General features: G+C 37.6%; 4 protein-coding genes across 5 annotated transcripts; 3 read left to right on the forward strand and 1 right to left on the reverse strand.

Annotated features, from left to right (window-relative positions):
- The first annotated feature begins 76 nt into the window (after positions 1-76).
- Positions 77-3,593, forward strand: LOC108621587 (NFX1-type zinc finger-containing protein 1-like). Of its 2 annotated transcripts, none has more exons than XM_089462934.1 (6): positions 77-327; positions 425-1,162; positions 1,216-1,689; positions 1,753-2,587; positions 2,661-3,148; positions 3,205-3,593. In XM_089462934.1, exons 2-6 carry the CDS (start codon positions 464-466, stop codon positions 3,499-3,501), a joined length of 2,793 nt encoding a protein of 930 aa, XP_089319060.1. In that variant the 5' UTR covers positions 77-327; positions 425-463; the 3' UTR covers positions 3,502-3,593. The 2 variants fall into 2 exon arrangements, with proteins under 2 accessions (XP_089319060.1, XP_017874489.1); XM_018019000.2 differs by having other exon boundaries at positions 80-327; positions 2,646-3,148.
- Positions 3,594-3,845: 252 nt separating this feature from the next.
- Positions 3,846-8,378, forward strand: SMC6 (Structural maintenance of chromosomes 6). Its single transcript, XM_018018999.2, has 13 exons — positions 3,846-4,006; positions 4,171-4,379; positions 4,435-4,654; positions 4,784-5,057; positions 5,119-5,245; positions 5,305-5,382; positions 5,441-5,613; positions 5,673-6,070; positions 6,134-6,533; positions 6,602-7,064; positions 7,128-7,958; positions 8,020-8,150; positions 8,213-8,378. The coding sequence occupies exons 2-13, from the start codon at positions 4,182-4,184 to the stop codon at positions 8,232-8,234; spliced, it is 3,315 nt and encodes a 1,104-aa protein (XP_017874488.1). The 5' UTR covers positions 3,846-4,006; positions 4,171-4,181; the 3' UTR covers positions 8,235-8,378.
- Positions 8,379-8,775: 397 nt separating this feature from the next.
- Positions 8,776-9,895, forward strand: LOC108621593 (RWD domain-containing protein 1). The gene is made up of 2 exons (XM_018019008.2): positions 8,776-9,033; positions 9,101-9,895. Exons 1-2 carry the CDS (start codon positions 8,958-8,960, stop codon positions 9,766-9,768), a joined length of 744 nt encoding a protein of 247 aa, XP_017874497.1. The 5' UTR covers positions 8,776-8,957; the 3' UTR covers positions 9,769-9,895.
- On the reverse strand, positions 9,800-11,324 carry mora (cysteine and histidine rich domain containing protein). Its single transcript, XM_018019007.2, has 5 exons — positions 11,164-11,324; positions 10,750-11,107; positions 10,467-10,683; positions 10,214-10,408; positions 9,800-10,150 (listed from the first exon to the last, which is right to left on the reverse strand). The coding sequence occupies exons 1-5, from the start codon at positions 11,222-11,224 to the stop codon at positions 9,887-9,889; spliced, it is 1,095 nt and encodes a 364-aa protein (XP_017874496.1). The 5' UTR covers positions 11,225-11,324; the 3' UTR covers positions 9,800-9,886.
- Between the last annotated feature and the right edge of the window lie 202 nt (positions 11,325-11,526).

Here is an 11,526-nt window from a genome sequence, read left to right on the forward strand (position 1 = left end):
TTAATACTTTTAAAAATTGACTTTTCTACCGAAGTTGTCAAAACTGTTCTGCATTTTATTTATCAGCAGTTTGTGAACTTTCAATCAAAGAATTAATGTTATTAAGTAAATTTTGCACATAGTAATTCGTGTGCTTACAAATACCTCACCAAATTGGCTGGGTATAACAAATTTTTGCCATATTTACTATTTTAGTCTTGGTCACACCAAAAACCATTGAGATCATCGACGTGTGCGCGGAATTTATAGATTTGATAAGCTTTGATATTGAAAATTTTCATATAATACAGTAATAACTGTATAATAATAAAGAAGAGCAAGTGTCAAGTTAGTATATCAGAACACATTTTTTTTTTTACTGCAGCAAATATAACAAATTATTTATTATATATTATCTTTTACATTTTACACTATACTTTAATAGTTTAATTTATATATCGGGGAAAAACGGAATACAATCATAATGGTTGAACTTTTTGGAGAAGATTACGACTGCTGGGAATGGTTTCAGGCCGATAAAGAAAAAATATTGCGAAGCCTAACACGCAAAAATGCCAACGAACGCCATCAGGCGCAGGGACAGAGGCGTTATTGTAAATATTGGAATCGTGCTAAGACCGTGGTGCCATCCAAAATTCCAACCGATGTGCTTCAAGAGATCCTAAATCTGCAGCCCTTGGGCATGTTCCTCTATTTGGCCACTGAAATCGAACCAAATTTCTTCATCGATCAAATAGGCGCTAATGATAATATCGATCGCGTATTAATTTATACCCGCATTTTGGTTACTTTGTGCGAACTTGAGTTGCCTGGCTTTCACAATGATATGCTTAGTAAATTTGCTGCGTGTACTCCACTCATTGAGCACTTCGAGGAATTGGTCCGTAAACTGTGCACTAAAAGCTTTCGCACTATGTGGACTGATATGAATCGTGTGGATAGCATTATTAGCAATATGCAAACACTTTTGATGCAGGCCCAAAGGGCTGATGTTTTGGATGAGAACGGCATGGACATCTTATTTAAAATTTGGACTAATCTGAAGAACAATAATAATCCAATAATTGAAGAGCGTCCGATATGTCGAGAGTTTCTAAAGCGGCTTCACGATCTTTTTACTGTCGATTTGGATGTATTATCGGCGCCAAACCCAGCAGCAGAGGTAAATTTTCTTGCATTTTAAACAACATCTAAACTTCTTTATTTGTATAACAGATATACCCCAGTCTAGAGGAGCTTAAGCAATGGTTAACCCAGAATGGGGAACCCAGCTTCCATGCTGCGAAACTTACTATGAGCTATACCAGTACGACTCAGTACATAAATAGCCAACGCTTATTTCTTCGTCAGCAGTTTTTGCTTCCGTTTCGGGAATTGGTGCGGCGGCTCCATCGCAAGCGCAGTCTTCAGAATATGATGCCGCTTCAGATCGCTTTGGAGGGGGTGCAAATTAAGCTGAATGATCATTTTTCAAATGCACATAACAGCAAACTGCTATTTGTTGATATTTTGGCCATGCAGCGAAAAAGCACTTCTAATCAGGATGTTCAATGTGAGAAATCTTTAGAAGAGGCTTTGTTAAGGCTTAAAAATGGGACTCTACTTTGCTTTACAACCAGCTACGATTTTAACAATCTTATACTGGCAATTGTGGTTAATACTGATCCAAAACAGCTCCGTCAAGGTTATGTGAGTACCCAGCATCAAAGACTCCAAAACTATTAAGCTAAATATAGCACATTCATCTTTCAGATTGCTATCGCTATAGTGCGTCAATTCGATATTGGCAACATTTATGGAAAATGTCTGATTATGTTTGAAACACCAGTTTATTTCGAACCTTACCAGAAGGCCTACAGATATTTGACCAACAGCAATGTTATAAACTTCCCTATGTCTGATTATATAGTGTACGGTTTGACTAGAACAAAATCCCCAGCATATTTGAATCACACACAACCACCAAAAGTCTACGAGAGTCAAAAGTTTATAAACAAGCTGCGCAAAATGCCGCTCAATCTATCACAGCACGAGGCCTTTCAACGCGTTCTGAATACGAACTTCAATTTAATCCAAGGACCACCCGGTACGGGTAAAACGCATTTGTCTTTGCAGCTGATAAAAACCATCTTGGAGCATGCTAAATTCTGTGCGCCCATTGTTGTGGTCACATACACAAACGATTCATTGGATAAGTTCTTGATGAAGCTTAGCACGTTTACCAGCAGTATTGTTCGCTTTGGTAGCCAATCTCGATTGCCCGAAATTGCAAAATTTAATTATCGAGCCGATACCAATACGCACATGATCAATCCGAGGCTAAAGCGTCTGTACTGGATGGTAAATCTGGAGATCAAAGAGCATTTCCAGCGCCTGCAGACACTGTATGCTGCCTTCAATGATACCGATAAGGCATATTCGGATATATTGGCCACGCAACGCTTGATCTGGAATGCACAAGAGAAGCTCAACTGTATACGAATGATTTTCCAGCATTATTTGATAATTAAAAAGAATGTTCTGGCTATGACAACAACATGTGCTGCGCGCATGAATTTTGTTTTTCGATTTTTGAAAACGCGTATCGGTAAGCAAAAATTGAATAATTTGTTTAATGAACAAGAGTAGATATTTATCCATTTCAGTTATATTCGAGGAAGCTGCAGAAATTCTAGAGGCTCACATATTGCCATGCCTCACACCTTACACCGAGCAAGTGATTATGATTGGTGATCATATGCAACTAAAGCCATATATAAGCTATATAAAGGGTCTGAAGTCTTCGTCTCAATCGCATTCCCTATTTGAGCGTTTGATACGGTCCAATTTCCATGTGAACGTCTTGAATATTCAATATCGTATGCGCAATACATTTGCCGATTTGCTCTGTCCTCTTATATATCAAAAGCTTATGAGTCATGATTCTGTTTATAATTTTCCCTCTGTACGCAATATGCGGCTGAATCTATATTTTCTGCAGCATCAAGAGCCTGAGACACAAATACTTGATGGCTTTCTATGCAATGAATTTGAGACGAAAAAAGTAGCTGAAATTGTGCATCATTTGGTCGAGGTGAGCGGTTACAAAAATAAGGAAGTGGTTGTGCTCACACCATACACCATGCAGGTCGAATCAATCAAGAATAAAGTAAGCCGAGCTAAATATATAACGGGAAGATATCGTAAACACTTTTGTCTTTTCAGTTATCAAAGAACCCAAATTTAAAAGAAGTGTTCGTTACTACAGTGGATAGTTTTCAGGGGCTGGAGGCAGATATAATTGTACTCTCGTTGGTACGCAGTAATACTAATGGAAATATAGGTTTCCTGTCTGAACAAAATCGTATTTGCGTAGCCATGTCCCGTGCGCGCTTTGGCTTGTATATAATTGGAAATATGAAGATATTAGCTCAGAAGTCAACTACATGGCGCGATATACATATTAAGTTAAAGCTGCAAAATGCAATTGGTGGAGATTTCCCCTACAAAAACATTAAGTGAAAGTGCTATTTTTACTTACTTACTCTTACATTGTACTAGTGTAAATCGACATTTATTAAATTTATACAAATATGTTTCCGTTATTAACAAAATTGCGCTGCATTGTAACACTAATTAATTACCTGGAATCCAGTTCATGATTGAAATATTTGTGGAATTGATTTTATAATTTAACACACATATCATAATCTACAGTAGTTAATACCAATAAACTTGATATCAAATTTAAAATCTTGGATTTAAAGAGAAATAAATATGCTAGCTACTTTGTGAACTGTAACGTATTGCCACTAACCAGAGTGGTATTGCGCTAAATGAAGAAACATATGTGACGCATTTGCGACGCTAATGCCAGTATTATCATCGATTTGAACTCTGGTCACACTCAATTTGTAAACATTTCGCAATATTTGTAGCGGCTTTTAGTGAAATGCGTATTAAAATACAAAAATAACGCGGTTATTGTGCATAGCTTGCATTCATTTCTAAGTTAACTCAATATAATGTAAGTTTAAAGAAGATATCCAAAACTATGTTACAAATGGCTCTAAATATGCCTAAAACAACGAAGTAATCAAAAATTCCCGCGCAAATCGCTTCCCTGGCGCCTATAAACAAACGAACGTAAACTCCAACAGATTCATGTCAATCTCTTATATTCTTCTGTAGACAAACCAAAGATGCGTCGTAGCAGAACTCGGAATAAAAATCTGTCCACAGGATCAGACAGTGACAGTTCAACCTCGCCTCCAAAGAAAAAGAAATCAAAGCGGAGCTCAGGAGCCAATGATGGCGATGGAATGCTCGTAGAAGCATCTACATCTTGGGCGGTTCGCAAGCGTACAGCTAATGCAAATTCTTCCTGCGAAGAGCCTGCTGTAAGTCCATATTTCATATTGAGATAAAGCTTATATTAATTATATTTCTTTATAGTACGGCCTGGCACCTCCGAATGCCTTTACAAGTTGTGGAAAGATTATTTCAATACGCCTCAAAAATTTTATGTGTCATTCCCATTTGTACATCGAGTTTGGACCAAATATTAATTTTCTTGTTGGCAGCAATGGCAGTGGCAAAAGTGCAGTGATCGCAGCTCTTGCCCTAGGACTGGCCGGGAGTGCGCGTAACACAAGTCGCGCCAGCAGCATACAGAGTACGTTGAGCTCAATGTGTAACACATTTTTATAACCTGTATCGTCAAGATCACGACGACAATTAATTTACGCAGTAGAGCACTCTTAACTAAGGCCCTTTTGATAAACTAGAATTTATTTTGTTTCAGAACTTATAAAAAATGGAGAGACAAATGCATCCATTGAGCTGACCCTATCCAATGTCGGTCATCGACCATTTAAGCCCGACATTTATGGTCCACATATCACGGTCGTGCGACAAATTCGTCAATCATCTTCGACGTATGAGATAAAAGATTCTCATCACAGAACGGTATCCAGGAAACTGGATGAAATACGACGGATGATCCTTTATTTTGGCATAAGTGTTGAGAATCCAATATTTGTGCTCAATCAGGAAGCATCGCGTGAATTTCTTAAAGAGTAAGTTTATAATTTATAAATTATCTAATGATGTCATGATATATTTCGTATTCCCCAACAGTCTTGAGCCCGCATCAAACTACAAATTGTTCATGAAGGCAACGCAGCTGGATTTATGTGCGAACAGCTTAACTCAATGTCACGAACATCGCGAACATATAAATTATGATGTACAGCTACTTAAAATGGTAAATTAGTAGTTAATTTGAATAAAGACTTAATAATATAATTTCGTTATTATATTAAGAAACTGCAAAAACTGAAGAGTCTGTGCCACGAAGAAGAGGAAAAATTGGCAATAATTAAAAATGAAGAAGCACTTAAGGTAAAAGGACAATATTTAGTTTTGTGCAATATGTAACATTTAATTTTCTCCTATGTAGATTAAACTGAAAGAGGCTACAACAATGCTGGCTTGGATAAAGGTATCTCATATCCAGGATGATCTTACTAAAATCGAGCAAACTCTTAAAATAATTGAGAAGAAGAATGCGGATCTGTCACAAAAAACCACCCAGAAAACCAGCACACAAGAGGGCATCGCTCACGCTCTTCAGTAAGTAAAGAAATTCTCTTAATTGAATATATTTATAATATTTTGTAATCTGATTGTAGAGAACTTGAGCAAACCAAGCAACGGATTATGGAAAATTATCAGGCGCAGGAAAATGCGCTCAGGTCTGCTAAGCGAATTGCTCAAGATTGTCTTTTGAAAGCCAGCTCTTTTAAGGCAAGCATTAAGAATGTAGAGAAGCGTTTGAGGGAGGAGCAGACAAACTTCGAGGGCTGTCAAAAGCATATGAATAACTACCACGCAGACTATTCAGAAGTTAAAAGGCTTCGGGAGGAAAATGCTGCCACGCTAGCGACCCTTAAGGAGAAAGTGGCGCAGAGGAATGAACTAATTGCTAGACTCAGAGATGAACAAGGCGAACTAAGAAATCGATTAACAGCAGCCAGAGAAAACTTGGAGTCTACAAAGAATGAAATTACCAAACTGCATAAAATGGAGCGTATGTATAATAGCGAAGCAGGACCTTAATTAGTTTTTGGTAATTAATTTTTGTCAATTTTAGAAAGCCTGCAGTGGGAAATGGAGTCTCTATTACGGAATAAATCCAACAAAATGTCAGTTTATGGCGAGCACGCAATGGAAGTCGCCAATGCGTTGCGTGCTCAATACAGCGGCAGCAACGCGAGCCAAATGCCGCGTGGACCTATTGGCATGTACATAACTGTACCTAATCCAAAGTACAGAGATCTAATTGAGAATCAATTATCCCATTGCCTGCGGTCGTACATAGTTAGCTCAGACAAGGATAGAATGTCGCTTAGAGCTCTGTTGCAGAAATCGTATGCAGGTGGTAATATGCCCACCATTGTTACCAGTCCGTTTACAAACCGGGTCTATAATGTCTCCAAGTACAAAGTGCAATGTAGATCTTCAAATACGACTGTGCTGATGGATGAGATAAGGTAAGTTGAATTTTGCAATTTGTAGCCCAACATTTTCGATTACATTTTCCTGTTTTGTTTCATATTAGATGTGAGGATCCCGTCGTAATGAACTATCTTATTGATACATTGCGCATTGAGACGGTGTTGCTTACTGACTCTAAAGAGACAGCCGAATCGCTGACATCGAGTATGGAAAACGTGCCACCTAATTTGACTCGTATATTAGTTCCAAGCTTGGGGCTGGAATATTGTCCATCGCCCAACTATGCCATGTACTCCATTCAAATATCACCTGCGCGATTCATTCAGGTGAATGTCGATGATCGCATTCGACAGCTGAAGGCTGAGCAAAATAGTCTGCAGGAGCGTGCTGCAAATCTACAGCCCCATTATGCTAAAGCCAAGTTAAAGTTGGAAACTGACGCACGGGAAATAAGCGCAAAAAGTGATATGATTAACGCCCATCACACTGAAAACACAACAGCGATGAAAAAAATTATGGATATTGAGAACTTTGAGTATCGGGAATTTCCTGCTTTTGACGTTCTAGTAAGTTGGGGCGAAATTGACATTAAATGAAATCGAATATATTGTTTCATTCTATCCGTTTAGGAAACTCATTTAACGACAAGCCGTGAGAAGATAGCAAAATTAAAGGAGGAGCGTAGTATATTGGAAAATCAACTTCGAGAAATAGCCGAGCGTAGTGCTCAAGCTAACGAAGAAACTAAAAAAGAACAAAGTATTCTCGACAGTCTCAATAAAAAAATTGCCGAAATTGATGCGAAATCTCAGGAATTACAAACAAGGGCTAGAGACTTGGATCGACATTTTGAGGAAAACCAACGACGGTTGAAACAAACTGACGAATTACTTAAAACAACGAAAAAGGATAAAAAAGATAAGGAAGCCGAACTAGAAGCAGCTCGCCAGGAAGCGCAGAAAGTCGGTGAATTTATTGAAACGAATAAATCGGAAGAAAACATTCGTGATCAAATTAGCCGTTATAAAGCGAAGATAAAACAATACGAGTCGATGAAACTGAATATGGAAGAAGTGGAGCAAAAGCTATCCAAATTGCGTGATCTTCTAAAAACAGAGTCTGATATTCTGGACAATATTTTATGTGTCGTAGAGAAATTGCGCATCGAATATCATTCTCGAGCCCAGCGATTTCAGCGTTCACGTCATCATTTCTTTACCATGGTAGAGTTTCACTTTAAGCAAGCACTAATCTGTCGACAATTTGAAGGTAATCTGGAACCCAATCATAAAGATAAAACGCTGAAGATCAGTGTTTACCCACCCAGTGGTAATAAGACTTCAAATATGAGAAGCTTATCCGGAGGCGAAAGGTCCTTCACCACGGTATCTTTACTGAAAGGCCTTTGGAGTACTTCTTCTCATCCATTTTATTTCCTCGACGAATACGATGTTTTTACTGTAAGTATCAAGCGTTTATTGATCAATTCGATTATCATATAAATTTTTTGTATATTTGTAGGATGAAGTGAATAGAACTTTTATTACTAAATTACTTATTCAAGAGGGAATAGACTTCCCCAACAGACAATATTGTTTCTTAACTCCACAAGATACAAAAGTCGATGCGAACCACCTCATTACAGTACACAAGTAAGTATATTTTGATTTTTGATATATTTAACTAATTGCTCCATCTGTTTATTTTATTTCAGATTGGAAAGACCTGATCGGTAATCTAGAGCTTATTTTTTCTCAAACATTGGTTGCTGGACGACTGCTCTTATAAATAGACGAAAAATCTTTATCAGATGTTATTTATTAGTTTCATGGTATTTATAGTTGGTATTATTAATAAATATATGTAAAGTTCTTTAAAAATTTTTGGAAAATATCTTAGATATCAAGGACCGTAACGATTATAATTTTTATAGTAAAAATTATAAAAACAAGAATTATTTTTTGAGTAAATAAAAAAATTATTCTTAATTATCATAAATAATGTATATGATGAAAACCAAAAATAAGTAGTACAGATAAATTTTTATATAAAAATATTTTTAAATTTGTATTATTCATAAAAATAACGGTGTGGCAACTCTGAGTAGGCTGGCGTGGCAACGCAAAGTTACCCGATTGTCACGTTCAAGCTGCATGACATGAATTAATTAATGCCGTTTCTGTTATTGGTCTTCTATTATTATTATTTTTTTTTTTTGCTCTATTAGTATATATATTATTAGTATATATATATTTTATTGCTTCCAGTTTAGATAAATTTTTAACATTTACATATTGGTATGTAGCTTCATGCCAAACAGTTGACATGTGGCCATCATACTGGTTAAGTGTTGCCAGACTATTCTAACCAAATAACCTAAAAACAAGACCGAACACAAACGGCATCCCGGACATTTTTATTATTTATTTCTTATTTATATGTATTTATAAATAATAAAAATGAGCCGAAACTATAAAGAAGATCAGATCAATGAGGTTGAAGCCCTCGATTCTATATATTGCGGCGAAATGGAAGGTAACTCGAATTGTGTTCTTTCAAAACAATAATAATAATAGGTATGATCGTAAACTCTCTATTGCAGTCCTACAAACGGAGCCTTTTCACAAATTTCAAATTCCTATCGCCACGGAGGAGTACAATGCTGATGCAGCGGAAGACAGTGAAAAGGGCTTAGCTTGCAAACTTGTGTTTACGTACACAGCGTTATATCCAGACGAAGCGCCGCTGGTGGAAATTGAGGAAGCAGAAAATTTTGAAGAGAATTTCGAAGCAAAACTGCTGGAACATTTGCGCAAGACCATTGAGGAAAATATTGGCATGGAGATGATATTTTCTTTGGTCAGTAGTGCACAGGAGTGGTTGAATGTACAGTGGGACGAGCACAAGAAGAATCAGGAGGATGAACGAGCACGCAAGGTCCAAGAAGTCGAAGAAGCAGAAAGAAAGAAATTTGAAGGCACACGAGTGACCGTTGAGACTTTTATGAAATGGAAATTAGAATTTGAGGAGAGTACCGGTATTGCTGCCAAGCGAGAGAAGAACAATGACAGCAAGAAACTGACAGGCCGAGAGCTATTCATGTGCGATAACACATTGAACGACTCGGACATCAAATTCTTGTTGGAGGCCGGCGAAAGTCTCGAGAATGTTAAAATCGATGAAACCTTGTTCCAAGATATTGGTGAACTGGATCTAGATGATGACGACGATGAGGATTGGGTACCCGGGGCCGATGACGACGACGATTAAGCCACTCTGCGATATTAAAATAACACTCACATAAGGCATACTTGTGTATTGTAAACAAAACAGCTTAACTCTCAATGATGGCTCTATTTAGTTACTACAATAAAATGCTAGTGTGTTATCAATCCAATGCATTGGGATTTTCTAAACTCATTTCGGATAATTTAAGTCCATACTTTTGAACAGATTGAATGTCGTCCAAGTCGAAGAACTCCTCATCACTCTCAACTGCTTTTCGGTTGCTCTGATCAGTGTCCTTCTTTACAGCTGGGAGCACATCACGAGGAAAATTAAGTTTTGGCCATGATCCTGGCTCCAGCTTCGGCAATGTAATCTCAACCTTAGTACCCAACATTTGTGCAGAAGCCTTTTGTACATTGACAATCTAAGAAAATATTGTATTCAATGAGATGACTTTCAAGTCATATTTAAAATTTTGCATACTTACACCGCGCAGTTCTAGGTCCAAGTCAAATTTAGCATTTTCTTGCTCTGGGAAGACGAGCATAACATGCAAGCGTATTGGGTTGACTTCAACAAGACTTTCCGCGTAATGATATTTTTTGGCATAGACGGCGACAACAACATTTGTAGCTGTCTGATGCCAATCATATCGGCATTGAATAACCTTTTTGTCATCATCCTGCAAAACATTAAGAGATTAGTCGAATGTTCCAGAATATTGATTACAAATAACTTACATCCTTAACAAATTTATGTTGACCGTACACACAGCCTTTTTGGGCCATGAACTGAGCAAAATCTGAGGTACGTTTTTGACAGCATGACCAAAACTTCATGCCCTCGTGGAAAATGGGAACGCCAGGATGGTAGGTGCACTCGCCAAAGTCGCTGCTGGTGTTCGTATAGGAGTAAGTGCAGCCACTGTTTTTGCAGCTTGTTCCCACAGCAATGGTTCTAAAAATATAACATATTTACATAATAAACACAGTGCAATATAATTTAAAAAAAAATCTTAGTTACCCATCGCTATCTGCCGCTGCAACTGGCGCAGCAACACCGCTGACTTTTAATTTATCAATGGTGTCCTTTAATGCTGGAGCCACTGTTGGCTTAAGGACAGTAAAAGGCGTATCAATCGGTGGTCTAGGCAGTGATTCCTTAATGGGTGCACGTACTTCAACTTCCACAGCCTTCTCCTCATCTTTGTTATCCTTGGCAGGTTTTTCTGGTTCGGGTGGCTTAATGTTTGAATGCTTACCCAATGTGCAGCCCTTGATGTTAAGAAATTCTGTGAAATCTACCGACTTTTTGTTGCAACATGACCATCCTTTGTAGGCATCATGAAAAAATGGAGCACCTGGATGATGCCGGCACGATTCTGCGAAAAGAAAGTGTTCGTAGTATTAATTTTTTTGTATATTGAGCTTTACTTACCATCAGAATTGGTGGCTGGATCGTATTGTTGTCCACAACCTCTGTTATAGCATTGTTCCATATTTATTTGTAATATTTTATATCTATTTTTGGTAATTCTGGTCTAGAATCTTCGCAAATGAAAAGACATATGGCGGCACGTCGATAGACACCCATTGAAGCTGCCAACTTGACTTGAAGTACAACATTCGCCGTTCAATGTGTTGAAAAACGTGAGCATATCAAAGAAACGGTTTTTCGATATTTTGTTTTTGTCGTTTTTTTCGTTATTAAATCAATTAGAACAAACAAACCGGTATTAGGAACTCGCACGATATGAATGTATAGAAAGGCAAATAGTAATAAGAAAACAATTAACGCAAT

The sequence above is a fragment of the Drosophila arizonae genome, chromosome 2 (genome assembly GCF_054131065.1).
Source record: "Drosophila arizonae isolate 15081-1271.41 chromosome 2, UAZ_ARI_1.0, whole genome shotgun sequence".
Classification (NCBI taxonomy): Eukaryota; Metazoa; Arthropoda; class Insecta; order Diptera; family Drosophilidae; genus Drosophila; species Drosophila arizonae.

What these genes read in the sequence shown, in the direction of transcription:
- LOC108621587 (XM_018019000.2), top strand. Translation starts at nt 464, where the DNA reads ATGGTTGAACTTTTTGGAGAAGATTACGACTGCTGGGAATGGTTTCAG. An exon ending in CGCCAAACCCAGCAGCAGAG is followed by an intron (nt 1,163 to 1,215) that starts GTAAATTTTCTT and finishes TTTGTATAACAG; the next exon opens with ATATACCCCAGTCTAGAGGA. An exon ending in AACAGCTCCGTCAAGGTTAT is followed by an intron (nt 1,690 to 1,752) that starts GTGAGTACCCAG and finishes TTCATCTTTCAG; the next exon opens with ATTGCTATCGCTATAGTGCG.
- SMC6 (XM_018018999.2), top strand. Translation starts at nt 4,182, where the DNA reads ATGCGTCGTAGCAGAACTCGGAATAAAAATCTGTCCACAGGATCAGAC. An exon ending in GGCATCGCTCACGCTCTTCA is followed by an intron (nt 5,614 to 5,672) that starts GTAAGTAAAGAA and finishes ATCTGATTGTAG; the next exon opens with AGAACTTGAGCAAACCAAGC. An exon ending in TTCCTGCTTTTGACGTTCTA is followed by an intron (nt 7,065 to 7,127) that starts GTAAGTTGGGGC and finishes CTATCCGTTTAG; the next exon opens with GAAACTCATTTAACGACAAG.
- LOC108621593 (XM_018019008.2), top strand. Translation starts at nt 8,958, where the DNA reads ATGAGCCGAAACTATAAAGAAGATCAGATCAATGAGGTTGAAGCCCTC. An exon ending in ATATTGCGGCGAAATGGAAG is followed by an intron (nt 9,034 to 9,100) that starts GTAACTCGAATT and finishes TCTCTATTGCAG; the next exon opens with TCCTACAAACGGAGCCTTTT.
- mora (XM_018019007.2), bottom strand. Translation starts at nt 11,224, where the DNA reads ATGGAACAATGCTATAACAGAGGTTGTGGACAACAATACGATCCAGCC. An exon ending in GCAGCGGCAGATAGCGATGG is followed by an intron (nt 10,684 to 10,749) that starts GTAACTAAGATT and finishes TTATATTTTTAG; the next exon opens with AACCATTGCTGTGGGAACAA. An exon ending in TGGACCTAGAACTGCGCGGT is followed by an intron (nt 10,151 to 10,213) that starts GTAAGTATGCAA and finishes ATATTTTCTTAG; the next exon opens with ATTGTCAATGTACAAAAGGC.